This window comes from Poecilia latipinna, unplaced genomic scaffold (assembly GCF_001443285.1).
Source record: "Poecilia latipinna isolate Pla-1442-1.1 unplaced genomic scaffold, P_latipinna-1.0 Scaffold2693, whole genome shotgun sequence".
Classification (NCBI taxonomy): domain Eukaryota; kingdom Metazoa; phylum Chordata; class Actinopteri; order Cyprinodontiformes; family Poeciliidae; genus Poecilia; species Poecilia latipinna.
This window is the reverse complement of record NW_015115309.1, coordinates 1,131-26,889: the sequence shown is the minus strand read 5'-3', so window position 1 is coordinate 26,889 and position 25,759 is coordinate 1,131. Positions and strand designations below refer to the sequence as shown.

The 25,759-nt window shown below is 37.1% G+C and overlaps 1 protein-coding gene across 2 annotated transcripts in view; it reads right to left on the bottom strand.

Annotated features, from left to right (window-relative positions):
- LOC106938801 (aminopeptidase O-like) overlaps window positions 1–19,362 on the bottom strand; it is a 69,391-nt gene extending 50,029 nt beyond the window's left edge. For both annotated transcript variants that reach the window (XM_015020970.1, XM_015020971.1), the window contains exons 1-6: window positions 19,109–19,362; window positions 18,083–18,189; window positions 10,179–10,281; window positions 9,844–9,951; window positions 8,749–8,792; window positions 5,606–5,666 (exon numbers count right to left, since the gene is read on the bottom strand). In XM_015020970.1, the coding sequence (XP_014876456.1) occupies window positions 5,606–5,666; window positions 8,749–8,792; window positions 9,844–9,951; window positions 10,179–10,281; window positions 18,083–18,189; window positions 19,109–19,342 (657 nt within the window). In that variant the 5' untranslated portion in view covers window positions 19,343–19,362. The remainder of the gene's footprint in view (window positions 1–5,605; window positions 5,667–8,748; window positions 8,793–9,843; window positions 9,952–10,178; window positions 10,282–18,082; window positions 18,190–19,108) is intronic.
- Between the last annotated feature and the right edge of the window lie 6,397 nt (window positions 19,363–25,759).

Genomic DNA, 25,759 nt, shown 5'->3' with positions numbered 1-25,759 from the left:
CACAATCACTCACGCACTCTCTCTCCCTCTCTTGTTTTCTCTCACTCACACACACACACACACACACACACACACACACACACACACACACACACACACCGCTGGTCATGCAAACACCTACGTAGAGGGAGGAGCCCTGACCAGAGCTTCTCACCTTAAGATTGCAGTGCAGCGAATTATACAGCTGCATTTCAGTATGTTTTAATCTAAGGCTGGTTTTATGGTGGCTTTCCAATCACATTTACATTCTCAGGTATGGGGTTTCCCATCTTCCCTTTGATAATACTCCATAAGTTATCTATGGATTTAGATCTGGTGATGCCACGGTCATTAAAGCAGGTATTGGCATTTTTGGTAATGCAAGCAGGTGCCAAGTTCTGCTGGAAAACCAAATCAGAGTCCCCATAAAGTCTGTCGGGAAATAGTATGAAGTGATCTCAGCTTTCCTGCTAGACAATAATACTGGGCGCTTGCAATGATGATGTTGAGAGAATAAGGGGACGAAAAGTAGTGCATGGAATCAAGGTACCTTTAAACGCTCTGATAATCAAGCTGGAAGCAGCATCTTCTGCCCATTACACACACTTCACAGATGTTCCCACACATGCATGTGCAGCATTTTAGCCATCATAGTTACCATAGCCACACACACACGCACACACACCAAGTACAGTAGTATAACTGCATGCCTGAGTACTTCATGACTTAAAAAAAAACAAAAAAAAACAAAACAAAGGTACTTCAGCAGCATCAGATGTACTGAGGCAGAGAGAGAGGTGTTGGAGTGGGCAGTATAGAATGTAGTGAGTGTTGAGGCAGTAAATTGGCATTGTGTAACAGGATACCACACATAGCTCTTTTGCTGTTTGGATCTCAACAACTATTCTCTGGACAAAAAGCCCTTTGTCTACATCTGACACCCTGGTCCTGTTTTTGAGGCTGTGCTGTGTTTCTCTTTTGGATCAATATTGGACGACATCTAAAGGTCTCATCTCACGTTCCTTCAGCAAACAAGGAGGCGATAAATCATGTCAACTGTTGGATTCAAAACTGTCATTTGTGGCATATCAGTTTCTAAATGAAGAGTGTATGTAGAGAACAAATAGTGGCACTGTGGCGACGTCCCTCATTTTCGGACACAATGGATGACTTCATGTGTTTAACGCGTCTACACTGGTAAGATTTTGCACCTTAGCAACATAGTGGAGTGACCTGCTAGGTAGATCAAATCTACATAGAACCAATACCACCAACAAGGCACTGGCAGAGTTTTACTACTGTCCTGATGTCTATGGTTATGTGAATAATATATAACTTAAGAATGAAGATTTAAAGGTGCATCAAAAATTAACTGGTGACCTGAACCAGATGAATATGATATTGACCTTCCCTGACCTCTGGTCAGTAAGTGTGAAAGGCAAATCTTGAATATTTTTCCAATTAATGAACGTGCCATGCCTAAACCATACAACTTCCACACTCTTCAGTGTGGAAGACTCAAAGTTAGCCACCTTACTGGTCAATGTGCTGTTTAATAATCAGAGGAAGCATAAAAAAAAAGAGTATAAGAAGCTACTTAAAAGGAAACTATTGAAATCAAAAGCTAAGCTGTTCCGTCATGCTGCTACTTTTAAGCAAAACATGTAGACTAAACATATTGCAGACAAGTTGCTCTGTTTGATCATTTTCAGCTTTCATCCTCTGTAACTTAAAAGGCTGGATTTGGGAATTTGGCAACCTTTGGAAAACTCAAATGTAAATTAGAGGTCAAGAGACTGCTCTTCAGTGTACAGATGCTCGTCTCCAACACTAAATGTCAATGCAGTAAAGTTTTTAGTCTGTTTTAATATAGAAAAAGGCTGTGTTACAGCAACTTCTCTCACACACACATTGAGTGATCTTGCCTCCATTTCTAATATAAATAATTAGTGATCACCAATAGCCTGGAATGTTGGATTTATTTTATTTTTTTTTAATAAAGTTAATTATGGATCGCAAAGAGAAACTGGAATCAACAAAAAATAAATTAAACATTATGTCATCAGCACTTTATAAAGCTTTGTAAAGACCGAGAATCGTCCACAAACTGATCAGTGAATCTCCATTCACTTTTTAGATACGGTCATTGTGACTTAAACAACAAAAAAGTTGGGAAGAGATAAAAATAAGAAGGCAGGATGTTTTCTCCTTTGAACAGAAGAAGTGACATATATTTCTGTTGTAAGTCTGAACAGCTCACTGAACCTTAAGGGCTCAAAAACAAGTGACAGGTCTGAGTTGTTTCTGAGGTTTTGAGTTGGCAGACACCCAACTGCCAGTCCCAACTGTGAGACTATCAGCACAGAAAAACATATTTTTATTATAATAGGACCCCCTTAGCATATGAGTTGAGCTGGTTGAGTTTTTGTATTATTCAATAAATAGAGTCAATGAAGAGCTGAACGATAAGTATAATTACAATCCACAGTGCAAATGTCAATGTTCATAATAATGCAATCACAAAGGACTGAATGCATGTAGTATCTGGTATGCTATTACTGCTCTGCCTCACAGTAAATTTTTGGTTTGACTGTTGTGTTCATGGAACAGAAACATCTGAGTGAGGAAAATGTGGACTGATCTAAGCTGATGTTTTTCTAATGTGTAGCTCTAACCCTATAAATGTCATTGTTCTGGTTACATATTCATCACAAATGCACACTTCATAGGCTGGCAAAAAATATCCGTTTATATTTTATGTAGGTTTAATGAATCTTCTGTGATGTTTCTGCTTCTGTATTTACAGGGTTCTGAAGCATTTTTCAGAAAAAAAAAAGTTTTTTTTTTTAGAAATAATTTTTATTTCAGTTATTTTTGTTAACTTCTAATAAAATTTTTAGAATTTGACTACAAAATATTAAACTGCTTGAGTAGTTTTAGATCGTATTTTCTGCAGGTCTCTCATGTAATTAGACAATCAGATTCTGACTTTTGGATAGTGGTAAAGTCTTCTGCTACTGTTTTTGTGACATCTGGTCTGACTTAGATCTTGTGCATTTTAAAATCTAGACTCCTAAATAGGAATGATATATCCTAGTCTAGAAATCTGGGAAATTTGGTATATTTTGCATGTTTTGATGTCAAAACATGCCAAAAAGTAAAAAAATAAAAGGAGCAGAGTTAATATTTTTATATCCAACCTAACTCGTTATTTCAGATTTTCTATAATGTCCACACTTTGACAAATCGTTGAGTTTTGGCTGCTGCATTTCTTTTTGAGTACAGAAAGAAACCCAACATGTATTTATTTATTTTTAGAAAGGTTTGCATTACTTCTGGAAACTCCAACCTAAGACAAATCCTATGTAAGATTTGAATCATGAAAAGATATAGCTCTATAATATTTTGGGGCTGTCTTTTTATAGGGGCAGTGAACAGAAGAATGAAACAAACCAAAACCAATAAAAAAAAAAAAAAACAAGTATGTCATTGTTTAATGTAAACCAAGTAAGCCACAAGGCAAAAGAGCCACCTTCAATTTAGTCCATGGCCTGCTACCGGCCATGGACCAAAAGTGTTAAAATGATCCAATCAAAGGTCCAGACTTCAATCTAATTGAGAATCTGTTGCAAGTTTTGAAACTTAGTTCACAGATCCTCTCTATCCAATTTGACTGAACATGAGCTTCTTTGCAAGACAGAATGGGCAGAAATGTCCTTTTCCAGATGTGCACAGCTGGGAGAGACGAACCCCAAATGACTTTCCATAAATAAAATGTAATAATTGTTTTACTTAATAATTGTTTTTTCTGACTTTCATATAAAAATGTCTTTTTCATTTTACATTCACAACTATTCATGTTTGTGATTGTTATGAGAACAAATATGAAACTGTTCACAAGAGTATGAGCACTTTTGCAAGATAAACATGTAACAATCTAAACATATTAATCAATAATTATTTAGATTTAAAAATTGGAGAAAAATATATCAGAATGAAAGTTTTGGCACATCAAGGCTGGCCTATGTTCAGCCATCGTATCTGAGACTACTTCTATCCCCCTCCAAAGGGACTGCTTACTCATCTAAACTAAAATATCTAAAATAGGCTCTCTCTCATTCCCCATCTCTTTTTCCAGGATTGGTGTGTGTCATTGTTTATTATTAGGCCAAACCATTTCCTGCCTCTTTTTTTTTTTTTTTTTTTCCAGACCGGATTGGGGGGCAAAAAAAGGGAGTCTGTGGCGATAAAGAGCGAGACAACCCGGGAAAGATTTTTTTTTTAAATGTGTTTGTGTGTCGTGTACACAATGGACAAGTGCTCGCATTTGTAAGAGGTTTTAATCGATCTGGCTGATCTACTTAGCCAGTGACTGGCACATCAAAACAAAAATAAATAAATAAACAAGCGAGCCTGTGCAGAAGCACTCAACCCTTATCCAATCAGGTAGGAGAAAACAGAAGTCCCCTCCACAGTGTCCTTCCCACCCTCAGAGGCCCCTGAAAGGCTCTAGTTACATCAGCACGTAATCTAGAAGGTGAATGTTCCCAGACAGTCATGCAAAAAAAAAAAAAAGGACAAAACACAGACACACAAAATTTGCACGTACGCTGTGTGGTAATTAAGATCAGTTACCATAGAAATAGGAGAATTGAAGAAGCCGTTAAAGTGGATTGATCGTGTGGGTGTGTATTTGTAATCCAATAATCTATGACTGGGGGTATTTTTCCCAGCTAGAGGCCAGTGGAGGAGCTGTGTTGCTCAGATAAAATAACAATCTATAACTTACAATTACATAGATTTCATTTTTTAGCCTTTTTTTTTTTTTGTCTCGCATATGTGTTTCAGGAGATCGAATACATTTTAAAATCTGATAAGGGAAACCTGAGTAAACTGAATGCTGTTTTTAAATAATTATTTTATCTATTAAGGGAAAGAAAGCTATCCAAATCACAACAACTTGACCCTTTATGAGAAGTAATCGGTCACTAAACATAATAATAATAAATGGTAGCGAATCACTCAGTAATTGATGGCTGAACACCCTCCTGTAGGATTTATAAATAGATAAATATAAATAGATAAATAATTTATATATAAATTAATTGACAGTGATCTAGATATTTATCTTTCTACATAAATATCCATATTTTTTTTTTTTCCAGTTCCCAGGAAAAGCTGTTAGCAGGGAAGCAATCATCATCAAGCAGTTGTTCAATCCCTTCTGGCAAACAGTCACACCACATTTAAGCTGGAGTATTTATCCAGTTATTTACATCTAATAGGGGGCATCATTTTGATTATGAGAGTTGTATTACACAGATGTTTAGAGATGTTCAAAAGATATCCTCCAATGTTATGTCTTTCCTTATCTGGTGGTACAGCATGTTTGCACCAACAGTACTAAAGAAGTGAGACCAAAAAAAAAAAAAAAAAAAAAAAAAAAAAAAAAAATCACTGATTTAAAATGAAGAACTACAATTTTTGGGAAACTGTCTTTAAAGTCCTGCCAGTTCTGCTGTGGCACATAAAGGTTAATACAATAAATTCTCAGAGCAGAAGCCTCATTTAGAAATTTACACTTTCATTCATTAAAAAGGCAGATTGCAAAAGAGACTTCTCATACCTCTGGAATTCCCGGTCGATCAAGCCAGTCGGCGTAAATAGCACTGAGGGTGAGGCCCTTTCTGGAACACAATGGCACAAGTGTTAGTTTTATTCCTATTATTACAGTGATGATTGTTATTGCCCAAGAAACCCTTTTAAAAAACACGTCTCTGGGAAAAAGCTGGAAGGGTTCTGGCGGGCTTGAGTTTGGGCCAACACCTTAAACAAAAAAACAAAAAAACAAAAATCATGGACACACCCGTCTTCCTATACAAGATAGAGTAAACAGACATGTACAGACAATGAATAGGATTTAGACGTATGCATGTCATGCAGACAAACATTTGTATGAAAAAGTGTAGCTGCGTCTATGAGACAAAGTGTATGTTTAGTGGATGAAAACCGTCTCGGACAGAACCGCCACAGTGACCGAAGCAACACGCAAAGACAAATGTGTGTGCAAACAAACATTCCACAAGCAGTCAGCAGTAGGTATGCAAACTCTGAAGCACACGCAGAGTAGAAGAGTAACCATACGGCATACCCTTCACCACACTATTAATCTTTCTGGCTGTGTTTAAAAAAAAAAAAAAAAAGTCTCCACTCTCTCGCACTGAAGCTTTTACTGTGTGCCGTGAGATTCAGTCCATTAAAGAGGCCATTTTTTAAATGAAATGTTCTCATTTCCATCTTTATTTTTACAGCTATGCTCCCCTAACAGAGGCTCAATTACTGGCTTTATACATTTGCCAAATATATTCCAATAGGACCTTCCTCAAAATATTTTTTTTTTTTTTTTTTTTTTTACCATTTACTCAGAATTACAGAATTAGACATTAAATAGTGCTTCCATATTAATTTAAAGAGGTGGTTTTTAAAAACAATCTTCCTTTTCTTGTGTTAATTTTCAGTTTAGCTACTTGAAAATCCCGTCTCCCAGATTCAAATTTAAACTGCAGTAAGGTTCATTAAATGTCAATTATGCTGTGTGAATTTATGCAAAAAGTAATACTAGCAAGCAAAACCGAAAGCATGTCAGTGAGGGTTGTAAATATGTCTAAACAGGGACAAGGGGTCAACAGACAAATCAGTCATGCCACAGTTAATGTGGCTAAAAATAAATTAAGCACACAGGCACTTAGTAGGGACCAGGCTTTACTCTTTGCTCACTGACATCGGCTGAGTTTTATTTTGTAATTTTTAGTTATTTTGCTAACAATACAGACTAATGATAATGTTTGGTAATTTACATGGTGGATATAATATTTTAGATCCTGAAAGCACACTAAAGTCTAACACAAATAAATTATATTCAAAATGTTCCTTGTTTTTTCAATTCCAAGAATAATTTTAAAACAAATTCCAGATACATTTTCCTCACATTAACTTGACGTGTCTTTTTTGTGCCTTAGCTGTACGACATAAGGTGTCCATTTTGGACATTACCGTGGTGCAGATAAACTGTGAGGATTAATACACAGACTGACGATGTGTAGAAAGACGAGACTTTCAGCTGTTTCCATTCACTGCAGCTACAATATTTCTCTACGCATTTCCTAAACCACTCAGTTGCATCTTTAGCATTAAGAAAAAAAAAAAGGAACACTGGCAAATGCTCATCAACGGCAATGCTGGCTAAAACTGGATCAGAAAATAGAACGACTATCTAAAGGCTATGGCAAATAACAGGTAGTAGGCTTGACAAAAAACACTTTTATTTCCACAGATGTGGTGTCAGACTGTTTGGCCTCCCAGCCACTGCCTCAAAGAAAACATTTCCCCTGACTTCATCCTCCTTACCAGAGAAGTCAGAAGATAAGTCCTCCCCTTAAAAACCCACATTCCAGGAAGAGAATTTGTTATCACTACTTTCTTCTTGGGTAGGCGCTGTGTTGATTATTGATGCCAGAGTTTGGTATCCTGTATGTAACATCATGACTCTAGCAATTTTCCTTGGAATTACCAGCTGCTTTGTGGTAATTTTCCCCCTTATTTCCTCCTCTAACTGATATGGACAATTAGTCTAAGCACAGCTGAGAAGGAAAAGTTATATTAAAAAAAAGTTATAATATATGGCTTTTAATGATCATTAGCAAATCCATATTCAGATGTACAATGAGCATAAAATGTTACAATCTGCACAAACATCACAGGCTTTACTAGAAAAGCCTTAGGTTTTGGCAAGATGAGTTGGTTCATAATAGAAGTACTGAGACATAAGGTTTTGGTCTCACGGGAGCATTTAAGGCTCAAATTTACCCATATTTCATGTACCTGAGGGGCAACTTTATTGCGGTTTCCAGATTATTATTTGGTAATTAACAGAGAAATGAGTTTACATAGGATGGAGATCTCAGGAAAAAGCTATCTTTTGTATAGATTTGCATAATCCTATATTCTATATTGATTATGTCTTGATTACTTTATCCACTAATGTATGAACATGCAAAAAGCAGCCATGACCCTAAACAAACCGGTACTTTGATCCTAAATCCTTCTTGTCTTTTTGTGTTGTTTACAGACAGAGGGATCACATCCAAATATTGACTGTGCCCAACTCTCTCTGTCTAATTCAATCAATTACTGACTGGTCCAGCAGCACGCTCCACCTGACAGAGAAGGCAAGACGACAAGATTCACGGCAGACAAAAGGTGAGGCAAAAACAGAGCTTGCAACAGAAAGTTTGAAGGCTGGGAGAGCTAATGTGAAATACAGACCGAGAAACGGGAAGATGCAGGAAGAGGTTAATGAGGCAATCAGAAAAGATGGTGAATTGAATGATAAAGCAGAGAGACAGAGAGAAAATGAGAGAGGAGGAGAGCAGGAGGAGCAGTTATCCTTTTACACTTCAATTAATATGAGAGTGGATGAGACTGTTCAGTTAACCAGATTGGTGTTTGAAGCTTTATTAGACTGATTGTTTCCACACCAGGACCTCCACAGAGAGTAAATCAACAGAAGCCTTCCTATTTCACATTAAGCTATCATCATCATCCAAGACTAAAATGCTTAAGCTACTTTTGGGGAGAAAAAAAAAGAAAAGATTATTAAAGGTTTCTGCTATTTGACTGGAATGGAAATCCCCTACTTTAACGCAGGGTAATGGATTCAGAGGTTCATATAATTCATGAATTAAACAGTAATTGCTGCCACTTACATACCTCTCCAAGTGTGGGAAGGTAATCAGGAACATTTGCAGGAAATCCTGTTAGGGGAAAAAATAAATAAAAAAAAAACACGATGAGAAGAAATGGGAGGCATAAAGTGAGATGTGGGAGGAAGAGTGTAAGAGACAGCAAGGCATACCTGATGTTAAGTCAAGTGTGCAAGGTCAGACCATGTTTATGTTACATCCATTATTTAGTGAGAAGATCCAATCTGCCACTGCAGATGCAGGAGCCAGGTGGAATGAATCACATGCATACACGCGCACGCGTACAGACTCCCAGGTGTTATTGTTCAGGTGCTGGTGTCAGCAGGATAAACGTCTGCATATCTGCTCATACACGGAGCTGAACGCTGAACATTAAAATTGGTCTTCAATTGGCTGCACGACTTGAAATGTTATCTTAAATATAGAAAGACATTATTTCTCTCATTTTAAGTGTTTTTATTAGCATTTTCAAGCGTGGTAAGGTTATAATGAAAGGTGCTGTAATACAAAAGTTGTGTCAGCAGGCAGCAATAGTGTTGGCATCATAACTCTAAAGAAAATTCTAAGCTTCTCCCAAAGTAATTGCATCTTGAGTTTTCTCTGACACCAATTACCATTTTCTCAGTCATTCATATAAACTGAAAGTCAGTGGAAATACTCATGGCAAAAAGTGAGAGATGTGAGAGAAAATGACTCATATTGTGGTTTCTTTATAACCATATGTAGTATAATTTCTAGACTACTGAGTGCACCTGAACATAAGCTGCAACCACTAATATTGAAAAATAAAAAAAAAGACATATATGCCACATCAAAGCATTGGTCCATTTTGCATATGGAAAAATTTTAGATATTTTCATGGGTTTTTTTTTCCCCATCTGTCTCAATGTAGTTTAACAGTGACAATGGCATCACTTGTTGAAAGAGAATAGGGTTTTTGACTGAAATCCAACATAGCGTGCATACGCAATTTTTTAATTCTATTTTTTTTATTTCTTTTTTATTGTTTTAACCAATGGGAGGTGTTAAAGCAAAATCACAATTTTGCCAAGCATCAATACTAGCAGACAAAAATATTCCTCTCAAAGAACTTCAGTCTCACCTGAGACAAAATAAGTTGTCCATGGTATTTCTTCACAAATAATCTGAAGAAGTCAATTAAGTGCTGGTCCCCAACTTCACTGGCCAAGAACCTGAGAAGGAAGTAGCCCTAGGCAGGGAACAAAACATGATCCATCACAGAAACACAAATAAACTCAACGGCGGGTCCAAGCACACTGGAGCTTTTTGGCAGGACAATTGAAAGGACAATCTAGAATCACTCTTATCATTTAATATGCCAACGCTGCAGTTCCAGTACTTTATATATTTTTCCTCTGTATACCTCTGGTTCTATTTTCTTATTTCCTTCCTGCCTTTAATACATTAGTCTCTTACCTTGAGATAGTGGACTTGCATGAATGTTTTGTCGGGGTTAAGAGCGTGTTTGATTGTGGAGGAGCCAGAGTCGCTGACTTGACCAGTTCTGTCCATGTTCGGTCTACAGGAAAGCAAACAAGTAAAAGTATAAACAAAATCACACAAAAGTTTTAAAACCTTTCAACTCCCCTGTGCAATATTGTAGACACTCTTTTAAGGAGACATTGATATACATGTTCTGGTTAACAATTAACTGGAGTTGCATTGTTACACACTGTCACACAATTGCTACATTGTTTATTCAAGCTACACATTTTTATATTTTCACCCATATTTTCTATTTGTTTGCTTTTTATGTAGAGATTTGGCCATCTTTGATGAAAAATTGGTTATGAGGATTCTGGCAAAGAACCTTATCTTAAAGGCCATGTGTTTGAGCATAGTTCTAGAATCAATCATTCAATCAATCAATCATTGAGTAGTGGGAAGAAAAACAGTGCACGAACAAAATAGAAGATAAAGACAAAGACTCTATGGACAGAAAGTCCATATTACACTAATATTAGTGACATTTCAGAAGCAGGAAAACGACAGTTTCTACATATCAAGACTTCACTGTCAGCATCACTAAATCCACCCGGTCAGGCAATCTCTCACTTGTGAACGAAGAGATTGCCCAGTTGCCATGCATCGCCTGAGGCAGGCAGGAACTCAAGCTTCAGATTTATAATGGAGTACTATAGACTTTATATGACCTCACAATGCTGCACTCGGACTTTACTACCTATGAGTCACGATGCAAACATATAACACTTCTATAAATAAAGCACCCCTGACTACCAGAACTCTGCATTTAACATTTTATGTCACCTAAGCACAAATCATGCCTTAAACCTCCATAAACACACCAACAAACACACATAAAACCAATAAAGAAACGGGCAAACAAAGCCCTGACATGGGACGGCGTGCAGTGATAGCTTCAGTTAGCTGGCATCGATCAGGATGAGCAGATTAACTCCGTGTGCCAATAGGAAGGCCTTGAAGGATCACCCTCCCACCGAGTCGATACAGCAGGCGCCTGGCCCAGCGATCAATACCCCCTTCATCACTGCCTAGCACTTTTCTACGGGAGCGCTTCATGACTAGACCAGGCGGACGTATGCACAAAAAACAGATGAGCAGTGAGATCGACCACGCAAACCGGAGATTCAGATAAACCAGGTATGGCTTCGGGTGTGAGGAATGAGTCAACAGTCAAACTTTTCATCCGTCTCTCCCACACGATGAGCAGAAGAGTGGGGTACGGGTGGAGATGAAGTAGATTGCGGCGGCTGGCAGAAGGAGCAAGTGGTGAGGGAGAAATCGAGGACAGGAGAGAGACAGGAATGTTTGGTTTGTTAAACAGACTGAGAGAGGAAGTCATCAGCTTCCTGGAATTTCTAAATTTGACTGGACACTTGCAACAGCTTTCATCGTGCATCCGAGGATGTATTTCTATTCAAGATGAGACTTTGGGGAAATTGCGCCAAAGTTTGCACTAATATTCTCAGCCTGAGGTGAACTGAATTACCTTAAAATATGAAGGAACCACTTGAGTGTTTTATTATTTTACTTACCAACAAATAAGAGGTATATCTTAGTGTCCTGTATTGTGATGAAAGTAAGTATATTTTGGTAATAGGTTCAAAAAGGGAAACCGTTATTTTATGCAGATTTATGACAGACATATTTCAGGTAATTTCTGTTCATTTTGATTATTAAAGCCTACAGCTAAAGAAAACTCCAAAGTAAATTTCTCAGAAATTCCAAAATAAAATAATTTTAATTCAGAAATTTGATGTTATGACTATAATATGCAATCATGGGGAAGACTGCTGACTGCAGACGTCTACAAGGAGGGTGAGCCACAGAACGGCACTGTTAAAGAAGCTGACTGTTTTATTTGGAAAGTTTATTGGGGGAAAAAAAGAAAGAGTGTGGTAGAAAAGGTGCAGGAGCAACCATGAAAACCACAGCGTTGAGAGGATTGCAAAACTCATTTGAGAGTTTGGAGGTTTGGTCTGCAGCTGGACTCAGAGCTTGAAGAACAGCCGCATAGAAACTCCTGAGTTGCAAACAAAGACAGGATGGTCATACCTGGGCTGAGGAGAAAAGGAATTAGGTAGATTACAGTCCGAAATTCTCTTTCCAGATTAATGTAAAATTGAATTTCATTTCAAACTTAAGATCCCAGAGACCAAAGGAAAAAGCGAGAAGCACAGAATCAAAGTTTCATGAGGTTCAGTGTGAAATATCCTCAGTCTGTGTTGGTTTGAGGATCTACGTAATCATCTGGTGTTGGTTCACTGTGTTTAGTTGAAAGTCACCATAGCCGTCTGCCTTGGTTTACAAGCTTAACAAGATGCCAATTTAAATTTCCAGCAGGACTTTATGTCTTTGTGTCAATAATTCTGTATTAAAAGTCTTTTTTTTCCTTTTTTTTTTTTTACCAACATGCAATAATAACCATAAATTAACATGAAATCGCACATCTCTTTGACAAATCTATAAATGGGCTTCATTGTTTGAATTGAATAACTGAAATAAAATCACCTTTAAGATGATTCCAATTTGTCAAGACACACTTGTATTTTTTTTACTTCCTCTCAGATCTGTTCAGTTCTCAGCTCTAAGTGCCCATATCAGTCTGTTAGTGATGATAAGATAACATAGGTTCACTTATAGAAAACAGGGGATCCTTTATCCATGGGCGAATGTGTGTGTGTGTATCTGTGTGCCAGTCAGAGAAAAAAGATGGACTTTGGCTAAAGAAATAAAAGCAGTGACAGGACATGTATTTCTTGAGAAAACAGGTCCACTGTGTGTGCATGTTACACAGGAGAAAAATGTTGATCTGTCACTGGTGGATAACGCATATTGACTTCATAGACCTGTAAATCCCTCACTTTCTGCCTCTTTTTAACACGTAGGATTAGATAAAGCTTCAGGTTGAAAAAAACAATCGCTGCGTTGAACAACCCACAATCCATCAATGCATTTCTGAATAAACAGGGCTCATATCTGACTTGTAGTGTGTGTGTGCAAAAGGGGAAGGCTGTTCTGTGCATTTGTTGTTCTGCATGCACCTGGGTGGGGCCGAGTTTGGGGAAGGAGAGAACGAGCAAGAAAGGAAATCGGGAGCTATTACTGACAGAACCTAATGTCAAACGCACACACTCGCACACAAACACAAAGAGGTTTATAGCTCCGCGAGCCATATCCTGACAAATTACACTGGGTTGACTGTGGAAACCGGATAAGGTAGAGCAGCGCTTCTAGCAGCCCAGTAAATCAGCAGGGAGAATGGCGTCTGGCCCGAGCTGCCCTAAATATAACTCATCTGAAATGGTCTGATAAACACTGGCCACTGGGGCCCCTGCTGGATCATAGGCTGTCGATTGTGACCTACTGAACTTGAAAAGAACAACCTGCCATCTAGCTTTTGTCTGATTTCCTGGTGAGCTTAGAGGATGATGCTCTTCATCTCTGTCTGCGCCGATCGGCCACATCAGTATGATCATTGGAAGTCAAAGCAACGCTGCTCATCTGGTGTTTTTTTCTGCTAAATAAATAAATAAATAAATAAATAAATAAATAATCCTTTGTTTTACATGGGTGGTACTCTGACATGAAACATTTTTCACAGAGTAATTACAACTCCTCACACTATGGCAACACTCCCCCTATTGTTCGACAAAGGAGAGAATAATATTTCATGTACATCCACAAGCGCAAGGCAGAACTTGTTACTGTTATCCAATCCATCAGACAGAGTCTGCAATGTGTTAGTTATCCTATAAATCTTTAATTAAAATGGCAAAATGTATTCCTGGGATGTTAATGTCCTTCTAATGTCTTTATGATTCTAATGAGGAGTTCCTGGAAGGAACCCAATGTAATTTGGTCGCAATTATTGGGATAATGATTACATCCACAGTAAATATTCGGAGATTTCTCTTTCATTATCCAAACTGTTCTTTTTACGTGAACAAAATAATGTACGAATGTGAGCACATGTTGCATTCTCAACTGACCTACAGACTGTAAAGCAATTACTGTCTGCCCAATCTGACAGCTGATTTACAAAATGCTAAATAAATTTAGCATTTTGCCCATGTTACTAGGGCCTCATGGTGTTGTAATTTTCAAGGACAGCTCATGGAAATGAAAGAAAAGTTACTGGACGTCACTGAAGAATGTGTGACAAAAATAACAGACACTACAAGAGAACCCAGCACTGCTCATATCTGGAGCAGTGCTGGGTGCACTGGTGCAATGGTTCCCAAACCTGGTCTTAAAGTAACCCTGCCCTGCATGTTTTAGGTGTCTCCTAGCTTCCAAACACCTGACTTAAATGAATGGGTGGTTAATAGGCTTCTGTAGCATTTGGTGTCTGCAGAGGAAGTCATACAATCATTTGAATCAGGTGTGTTGGGACAGAGACACATCTAAAACATGCAGGTCAGGGGTACTTGAGGACCAAGTTTGGAAACCACTGCACTAGTGAAACTACAGAGGCCGTCTCCAAACTGTTCTGACAGTCGGAAGCATAAACGTTTCCAAAATTTCTTGGTATCATGAAGCCATAACATCTAGTTTCACTAGAACCAAGGGGCCAAGATTAACTCCTGAAAAAACCCCCTATATTACACCAAATATTACACTTTAGACAACACAGTCAGGTCATTGCTGTCCTCTTGGAAACTGCCAAACCTAGAGCGACTCATCAAACTAACCAAAAGAAGTATGATTTGCCACTTCAGAGAACGCATTCACACTGCTCCGGACTGTATTGGTAGCAACTGCATCTGGTACTTTGCATTAAATTTGGTTATGGAAGGTTTAAATAGAGCTGCTCAGCCATGTAAACTTACTCCATGATGCTCCATGCACCATTTAAGTTTGAAGGTCTGTTGCCTTTGACTACGAGGAAACTGGCACTATTAACCTCCACTGACCCTGCTCTATGATTTTATGTGGTCTAACACATCATGACTAAGTTGCTGTTATTGTTTCTAATTTGTTATAATATCAATAAAACTTGACTGTGGAAGCAGGAATTAAATTTTTATGACTGGACTTACTACACTGTCATAGTACCACACCAGAATTCAATGAGCTCCTAAGAGGGACTTGTTTAATTTAACAAATGTTTGTAAAAGCAGTATGGATGCCTAGGTCGTAGATTTTAAACATTTGTGGCCATCGAAGTGGGGTTTTTTTTTATTATTGTGAAACAACGTTATGCTCACAGATATTGACAGACTATAGCATAAGTCTTTACTTCCAATCCTGGAGGGCTGGTGTCCTGCAACTTTTAGATGCGCGTTTGCTTCCACACATCTACGTCAGATGGGCAGGAAGAAAGAAACATTCCTTGAAGCTGCTGACTGTATCAATCCGCTAGATCAGACGTAACTCAACAGTTCAATCTAACTCTGCCAAGAACAATTTGGGCTCTTTAGAGAGCTATGCAGAAGTATCAAAGATGGTAAGCCCCTCTACTTTCCTTACTAGTCATTTGAAAATGATCCCAGCAAATCTCTCATGTACGCTGCAACTTAGACATTCCATATATACCACAGAATGCACACACACAAACACACACACACACACACACACACACGGGTATATATATATATATATCAACCCAATAATATGACTTAATGTAATGCAACACAATACAGTTGGCCTGTCTGCACTGATGAACATTTCCACATTAGAATGTTGAATGTGCAGCTACTGTATAAAACTGTGGCAAATTATAGACATGACAAATATTTCACACTGAACTTGATGTTTTACAAAATGTGCTTTGTTTCTGTATCTTTAAACCAATTATGAAACAACGTACCCGGAAAGATAAGAAGCAGTGTGACAGCAACTTAAGTCACAATGATTTAATACTGCAGGAAGCGAAAAACCTAATCCAACTTAATCATATGTCTGCCTTGTAGAGGAACACCCTTGTAGGCAGACAGAGGGAGATTTTAATTGCATATTTAGTTGTTTTACTGAAACATCGTTTACCTTTGAAGATTAAACCAGTAGCATACTTTAGACATGAACTGCGGGCTAGAAATTTGCAAACATGGCTGTGACATTTCCTATTAAGTAAATGTTATGTTAGGCTCCATAACTTTACCTAATCAGTTCCCAATACCAACTCCCAACTTGCTCAAACTGTAAGTGTCTGGTCTATATACACCAGCTTACCTACTGGTTTTCTATTGCTAAGCAAAATAACAAAAGACAAATATTTCAAATGTTTTTTTGTTTTTTTTTACAGGTTTGAGCATTTATCTCAGAAAGCAAATCTCCAATTGTTCAATGAATGTGCAAGAATGTTGCTGTAGGATGGCATATGGTCCCCTCCAATATTACTGGCAACTCTGATAAATAGGTGTACAATAACTTTTAAAATATGAGTTTTACTGAAATATGATGTTCCAAAAACATGAGCTTTGGGGGTGTTTTTAGGTCTTACCATCCTGTTCACCGTGACTACAAAGATAAATCCCATCTATCACAGATTTTGTTATTTAACATTTTATAAATAATGGTTATGATTGTAGATATGGAAATGTTTAAATGAGAAGATATTCTCTTGTTAGTCATTTACCGACTTGCAAAGGTCAACGTGCATCTGCCTCACTAAAATAATCGATTTTCTCTTGCCTTTCCGATTTAAGAGTGGTTAGAGATAATTGATAATAAAAATGTTTCCAGTTGCTTAAAAGTAAAACAAGTTTGAATTACAGTGGCATTAGTTTTATATGAAATTGAATTCATTAAATAAATTAATATATTAAATAATGTATTAAAGATGTGTGGGATTATGCTGTTGCATTAAAACAAGTAATTCTTTTGACACTGTTCAGCTTGAATTGTTGTTTATAAAGTGTTTTCTAATTAAGATGGTATTATGTGGTATTCATATGAAGGCTTTTTCAAAATTCTTTACTAGGGGTGCTAATTATTTTGTGATTGTGTATTTCTACGCACTACAAGCTATCCTCTGAAACCCTTCATGACACAGTACTTAGCTGCCATATAAGTCACTGAATCTTATAATAATTTAGGAATGAAAAAAGCTTTTGATTTCAACAGCTTTGATTGACGTAAACCTTTTATAAGTAAAATAATTATTAAAAAATTACCCATGCACTTTTCACTGTTCAGAGACAGTTAATTTGATTTCTGGTCAAGGTCATTGTATTGTATGATGACAACATTTCTAATTAAGGTGATACAGTCAGAAGTAAGCTTCACAGAAAGGTGCAATGAAATCAATAATACGCATTCTGTTACACTTTCTACTGCTTCTTACAAGCATGAATATCAATACTTCATTATAAATACAAGAGCTCCCTCCATCTCCAAGGTTTTTTATTCAACATCTAAAATGTTCATATGTGTATTTATAGATATTTAAAAAGTTAACTCTTGGAAGGGGGTTTTCACAGCTGTAATGCCCGATGACAATTTCCTTCCACTCAGGATAAAAACAAACAGGGTGTGGGTCCCACATTGTCAGAATGAGATGAGGAGTTAGTGCATGCCTGGTGTCTCCAATGTGTTGAGTTTTCTGAGACATGATGGTGCACCACACCTCAATATGTTTTCTTGCCATACCTGTCCCCCTGGAATGCATACAGTTTATACTTAGACACACACACACATACGCACAAAATACAGAAAACAGACACGTTTTCTCTCACCTTAGACTTTTTCTTTTTCTGTACCATTACACATTACTCGTGTCTGTGGTCAAGTAAATGTACATCTCAAAAAATAAAAGCACATAAGCTTTTATTTTGTACTAATATTTCCTAATTCCTTCACAAAGCAGCAGACCAGCGATAAATAGAGGTACACACCGAAGAATTTGAAGTTCTTCATTTGAGTTCTGCAACTCATCTGAAAGTCGCCTCCACCTCAGCAACGCCTTCAGGTCAAATTGCTCTGCAGTCTGTCGTGAAGAGAGCTGCAGAGAAAATGGAGAGAATAAAGAACATGTCAGATGTTGTCAAATATTAAGATTCCCCCTCCAAACAAACCCCCACATAAACGTCAGATATTTACCAGACTGAAATGTTTCCAATACTGCGTAAAGTATCAGAAACATTAAAAAAAGTGTTCATCGGTCAGAATAATTTCACAAGGCCAAATTTATTTAGCATACTGAGCGATAGGATTAAGAAGGGAACAAGAGACGAAAAGAAAAACATTGCTATCAGAATGTGCATGCGAAGATTGGGTTCACATGCACATTCAGTCTGAAGTTCACGGAAAAATGCGCTCCCTGTTTTTTTTTTTTTTTTGGACTGTTTTCTAAAATATATATTTTTGAGGGGTTGTTGCTGTCCAACTCTGTATGTATTATGTTAGACGGTTTATTTTGTAGTTGGATTTGGAAATCTCCTCCTCCTCCATGTTGCTTGGCCAGCTCCTTTGACTTTCAGCCATTTCAGCACTTTGGTCCCTTCTTTTACACACCATCTCCCTGTGACATAGCTGATAAGTGTTGTCATTGTGGTATATTCAAGATGCTTTTAAACCACAAATGTGAAAAGAAATCTATGATGAAAGCATCTGTTTTTCCAAAATCAACTGCAAACGAGACTGAAGTTTTTATAAAATTGAAAAATCTCTGTAAGAATTTGCCCTACTCTGCTTAGTAAGTGAGAAAGAACATGTTTTGATAAAGTGAGGTAATTTGACACCTTTAGCTACTAAAGAGGGGATACTAACTGCTTGCAGCCTCTCTTCAGCATCCTACTTTAAAAAATCTGACAGATCAATTTATTACTAGATTTAAAAAAAACAAAAACACCTTCAAAAGTATGTGAAAATTGAGAATAAAATTGAAACAAAAGAACATATTTATGATTAGGAATAAGTACTTGTTGTGCTTGGGCCCATATAATGTCCTCCAGGAAAGTAGCAAAGCCTTCACTGATCCATTCCTCTGTCCAGTCTCTGGCTCCAATAACCAGGCCAAACCAGGAGTGGGCAATCTCGTGGCAAATCCTGGATCCACTCAGAGTCAGTCTGTTCAGTCCAGAACCAGGACATTCCTTGCACAACACACTCTGGGACAGGAAAATTATATGGGGGCTGCAGAACACAAGGGACATGAAATCTGAGAATTAAATGTGTCAAGATCGAGGACATTAAGGAAGTAAGAGAAAAAAGCAAGCCAAACAAAATTACTGGTTAAGGAAAAACACGGCACAAAGGCAGATAAGGACATAATGACGCGTCCTCCAAGCGTCTTTGAGCTACTCTTCCACACCTAGGATTACAGTAAATTAAGTCTTTGCACGTCATGCAAGACAAATCCACGTGTGTGTTCCAACAAGAACAGAAGCCGCCCATTCTTTACACAATCCTCTACATTATATTTAGAAATGGTCAGCTTACTCATCAGGCGTTCATGCCAAAGCTAACTGCTTTCTACGAGCTGATTTTGCCAATGTACTCTGGGCAGCTTTAGTTTTGATTGTTTGACACTACAGGGTGTATTTAAAGTGGTTTTCAATTTCACCTACTGCCTTTTTCTTCATGCACCCTAAAAAGGCACTGCACTTAAAATATTTACCTTGAAAAACATGCCATGTCTGCATGCAAAGAAGACTAGTCAGATACCAGAGTCCTAAAGATCGGTTTCACTGAGTAACTTGGTGAAAAGGAGTTAGAAACTGCAACAATGCATTAGAGAGAAATGATTGCCTTTTTCATTGAACTACATAAGTTTTAATAAATGTTAAACACTAGTGTGCTTTGTCAAATAAACCAATAAATAGTATAATTTTATATGATTGTGTAACAGATATAAAAGTTTTCAAAATGTTTTACAAAATCAAATCTAAGAATTACGGCCTCCCCATCTGTTTAACAACATTATTTTACAGTATGGAACACAGTGGCAATTAGAAAGAGTAGTGCGGAAAGTCTCTACCAGATTTGTGCATCTACAGACATAAATATTATCCTATTATTATTTTTAAAAATTCTATTCTTTTCAGACAGACTGAACAAACAATGTCTGTGCAATTGTTGATCTTCGATTTAAATCAATACATTGTAGCTCTGCCTGAATGCCTCGAGTTGTTGTCCTGCTGCACGGTGACCTTTCAGCCCAGTTTCAATCTTTTTGCGTCATCAAATAGGTTTTCTTCCAGGATTGAATTGTATTTAGCTCCATTTATATTCCTCATCAACTCTGACCAACTTCTCAATCTGATAAAGGCATGAAGGCAAAGACAAATCTGAACAAATCTGAAAATTACGAGACTTGTTGAATTATGAGAATTAAGAATATATATATATATATATATATATATATATATATATATATATATATATATATATATATATATTTCCATATATACAATAATGTGTTAGATATTCTTACATTTGTATCGCTATTTAAGCGAGTACACCTTAGATTTGACAGTGAAAGTGTTTTCACTGCCTGTGGCAAGCACTGTAGTGATAAGTAAAGAACCACACCCCATTCTTAAAATATTTTGTGTTAAGTTTCTCTGAAGGGAAGAGTTTGGATTTTTATCTTCAGATCTACCAAAGAAAAACATTTATAAGTTGTAATACAATTTTGGTTTGCACCATAACAGGCATAGACACTTGTGAAATTTTGATTATTGTCCACCGCTAATTTTAAAGAACAAGTATGCTACTGATTCTTAATTCACTTTATTGCAGAACCACTCATGAAAAAAAAAATTACTAGCTTAGACGTCAAATAGCTAAAATATGGTTCAAAAATCATGCGCATATGTGAAGTGCTTTCTGCTCTGCAAAGCTGGGAGTATGGCGGGCAAAAGTGCTGACTGACAGCTCTCAGTGATCCAGATCTAAGCCAACATTTAATGCATTCTTCCTTAGTTCCAACTCCACCTTTATGTCTATTTTTTATGAAACTAAACTTGGCAGACGTTAAGTACAGCATACAGACAGGAATTTAAAACACATCCATCACCAAAGGATTTAAGGGATTTGCTAACCAGTTCTTTGAACAAAGTACCAGCAGGCTGACAAGCAATAGTGAATGTCAGAGGTTAAGTAGCTGTTTAGTTTCTAGGCCCAAAAATGCAAAAGGAGCATTAGATTGAGAATAAATAGTAATTAATACAAATATTAGGACTCCTGAGAAGTAGTAGTAGCCAATGCTTTTGCTGCAGAAAAGTTTCATAAATTGCATCAGATGAAAAGCCTGGAAATCAACAGAAGCAGAACTTATTACTTGGAATATATAAAGTAATCCACAGTGGCTGTGCTACATTTGGAATAAAGCAAGGAATAGAGAGAAAATAAAACATTCATATCATTCCTCATATGAATGCCATTATTAGTTATTAGTCCAGATTCTGAGACTTTATCTCGGAAATGTGCAAATAACACTGTCAATCACAAAAACCTGTTAAAGCAAGATCTTGCTAGAAGATTCATTGATTTTTTTTTTTTCCCTGCTTTCTTACATAACAAGCTGCGATGACCCTGAGGACGAGGGGGCCACCTGTGCATGAAAAGGAGGCAAGTCTCCAACGCAAAAATGGGGAAGAGGGGTCGCAGAGGTGCAAATGAATGGCATCCTTCTCTGCAGACTCAGATAAAACACTAGACTGTCTGAAGACCTTTTCACTCTCACCTGACCTTTAGTGTCACAAATAACACTGACATGACATGTGAGAAAATTTATGGCAAACTGTAGGTCTGCAAGTTGTTGTTTTTTTTGTTTTTTTTTTTTTTCCTTCAAAGGGGTATTGTATCCAACTCTAGCAACAAACATGTTAAAATGTATTGAAGACAACTTAGAACATTTTTGAATATATAGAATATAGCAATGGGCACTAGACCAGGTGGTCACAATTTAAAATAAATGGAAACCCATAGCTGATTAATATACCATTGTTGTTTAACTATGCACACACTTGTCGTTACTGGTTTCGGCCAATAAGCTGCACATTCAAAAGGAACTCGTGGCTACTTAACATTGTTATCACAACATTTGAAGACGGAGCTGGAGAAGATCCGTAACTTTAAGTGCAAATGTCACAACAGGAGAAAAGAAAATTCTCCACTTGGACACTTTTGGTGCAGAGTTTTCTGCAAAGTTTCTTCCAATAATTGGAAGAAACTTCAAGCTAACAACCCCTTACTTCGGAAATGACAACAACCACCAGAAGGACACTGGGGAAAAGAAAACGCTCTAGGACCACTTATATGATCAAAGGCATTCATATATGAGCGAATGCCTTTTTTTTAATTATTTTATCATGGGGTGAGTTTCAAAATTTTTGTTTTTATAACGTAGCTTTATAAAAATCTGAATCAGAAATTGGCCTCACAATTAGTGCATTTCTACTTCAGATTCCTGAGATCTTATTTTACCTCAGTAAAATTTCAGTTTGCTCTCTGCAGACAAATTAAGCTTAAATGCTCTTATTGCTGATAAATTATACTCATAAAATAATTTGCTGTAATCAAGCAAAAATCAACATCATCTACTAAAAGAGATCATTTTTCCTGGACATCCCCTAATTCCAGTGACAAAATAAGTCGATTATAGAAGAAAAGAAGTGAGAAGAGGCAGGTCAGGATGGATCTGCTGACCTGTTTTGGAGGGAAAAACAAAATCAGATATCTGAGAAACACAACTACTCTGTATTTCCCTCAGGACTCTTACATCAGACGAAAGGCAGGCTAGAGTTATTTTGTTATTTACAGACATGTCAACATCATAGAAAGAGAGTCTTATGGGCATTATTCCTAAGATAGCACCTCTGATCTAATTCCCTGTTTTTCCTCATTACACAAACAGTGGCTCTCACTAGAGTACAGGATGCTAACATTAGTCTGATAAATTCTTTTTTTTTTTTGAAAGCGTAATCTTCTCCCTGCACAATTGGATAAGCAGTTCTTTGTTGTCAGTTTCAGCAGCGCCTGTGTGTTCGAGGTAGCGAGTGTGAAACACAAAGACAGCTTTTCAGAGACGGCGCTTGCACATGTTCCTCTGAGGGAGACGGAATCCATCACTACAGTGACAAATCGTGTCATCCCACCACGCTGGTGATGAATAACAACAGCATCTTTCACGTTCACTGACACACTGACTGGCGTTAGCCGACATCGGGGATCTGGCAGGGATACATGCATGACGAACACTACAGATCCATGCATATATAGCCTCTGTCTGTGTCTGCTTTCCTTGATTACATAAGCATTATCTCTGCATCCTCTTATCCTAATAAACAGTCAATAATGTCTGTGTGCTTTCATAAATCAATCTATACAGCCAGGTTTGAAAACCACAATCTTTCAGGTTGAATTTGCCAATTTGCTTCTTTTTAAACAGTTTTTCTTCACTGTCTTTTAATCAACAAACAAAAGTAGGTCTAAGGTTTGTTGAACTCAGTATTTTGGTCAGATGTGCCTACTGAGCATTGACCAAGAAATACTCCAGGTGGATGAGGTGTCCACTGTCAAGTACAATGCAGGCCCGGGCAATGTGTGGACAGAAAATATGATCAGGCATTTTAGCTGAACACCACCATGTGGTAAAATCTTTGATTTTATGCTCCTTTCTTAACATCACATTCCCCTGACATAATTCCAACAGAAATAATTTTGAAGAGACTAGAGCATAGAAAAGGACGCCAGGACTCTGGGTGATCAACAGAGATTGTGGAAAAAGAAAAAAAAAAAATTGTCAGAGATTCCTCTCTGCTTGTCCAAAGACGAAGCGCTGCAGAGGTATCAATAACTGCAAAGTTTATTTGAAGAAATTAATAAAAGTAACATTTTAGCTTGTGATTATGCTACCACAATAATTGTATATACCGTATATATATATATATATATATATATATATATATATATATATATACACACACATTTTGGAGGGTCTGCAAACATATTTAAAGATGACTCCAATAACGTCAGAGTGCTGCATGCCACTTTTGAGCTTAAATATTTGGGCAGCAGCCAATGGCAGCTGAAGGGTGTCGGTACGTTTAAAATGTAGCTGTCAGTTCAGATCATTGTCTTGGTGTCAGTCGGTATGCCTATACTACACACACATTAAGGCTCACTCAGAGTTTCAGAACAAATACGTGGTGACCTTGAGAGCTGTAGGGAGCTGTGACTGAAGCAATCTTTAAATAAAGCTTGAGTTTCCTGATATTGCAACTCTCTTGCTGACAGCAGCTTGTTTACTTTTTGTATCGCCGCTTCTCTACTTCGCACTTGCTTTCTGAGCCTTAAGGAATACATCAAATTGTGTTTTAAAACTGCATACATTGTGAGCTCTTTATTTAAATGGAGCTTTGATAAGACGATCATATACATAATTTCAACAAATTACCACTCTGTATTTATTTTCTTATTCCTTTTTTTACATCACACACTAAAATATGTGAAAATATATTTTTTCTTTCAAAGACTCCATGTAAATATACCTGAAAATATTGCCTCGATAAGAAAAAGTTATTGAGTTATTGAATCTGCAATGTAAATGTATTGGTCAACAAGTTGTGAAATTACATATTTTATTAAATATCCAGATAATATATCTATAGGAGAATGCATGTCTTAATTATGAACATATATCTTAATTAATGTAATTTATTAGTATTATTAGTATTATTATTATATAGAATCTAGTCCAAATATGTAATAATATTTGGACTAGATTCTCTGAGAAAGCCTACCAGAGGTCAAAGGTTGGAATACTTTTTGTTACAACTATCCATATCTGCATTTATGAATGTGATTTTTGTAATTTCATTTCCTTCTTTAATTTGTGTTTTAGTCCATTTGGAATTGAAACCGTCAGTGACGCATTCCGTTGTCTTCCATGTAAAAATACGATAGACAAAAAGTAATAGAGTTAAGCATATTTACAACAGGATAAAAACAGGTTTGCAGAAGCCTAACACATTGCAGATCCATTCAATCGATGTTTTCATTCAGACTTTAACTCAGATTCACCTGTATGACACTTGTGCAGCAGAACTCTGTAGAAACTGAATATGCATCAAGGAGAAGTAAAGAATAAGTAATGCGTGAATTTATAGCGTTCAGGGTCAATAAATTCACAGGCTCAGTGCAAAGAAGCTAAAGATTTTAGCTGTATGAGCTCCACAGCAACAAAATATACGTAGCAGCTCGCTGGCAGCAGTCACCAGCTTTATAAAACTTCGTGACGCACAGAGTGCTCCATGATGAGATGAATTGTTGCTGTTCAATTGTAACAAGACATTTTATTTTACATTTTAAAGCAGGTACCATTAACTCCCAAAACAACTAAAGCTATATAATTCACTATTTATTTTCCCCTTTATATATGGTTGCATTTTTACCACAGTCTTAGTAGTAAAGGCTGTATTTTTTTTTTGTCGTTGTTGAAGTTTTACTTTAATTTTACATTTAAGAGGGAATAGCTATGCTTAAATCTGTATTGCCCGTTCTCTGATCTCTGGGTCCAGGGATGGTCGCCCACAGTTGGTAATAAGAGCAGTAAAGCCTGATGC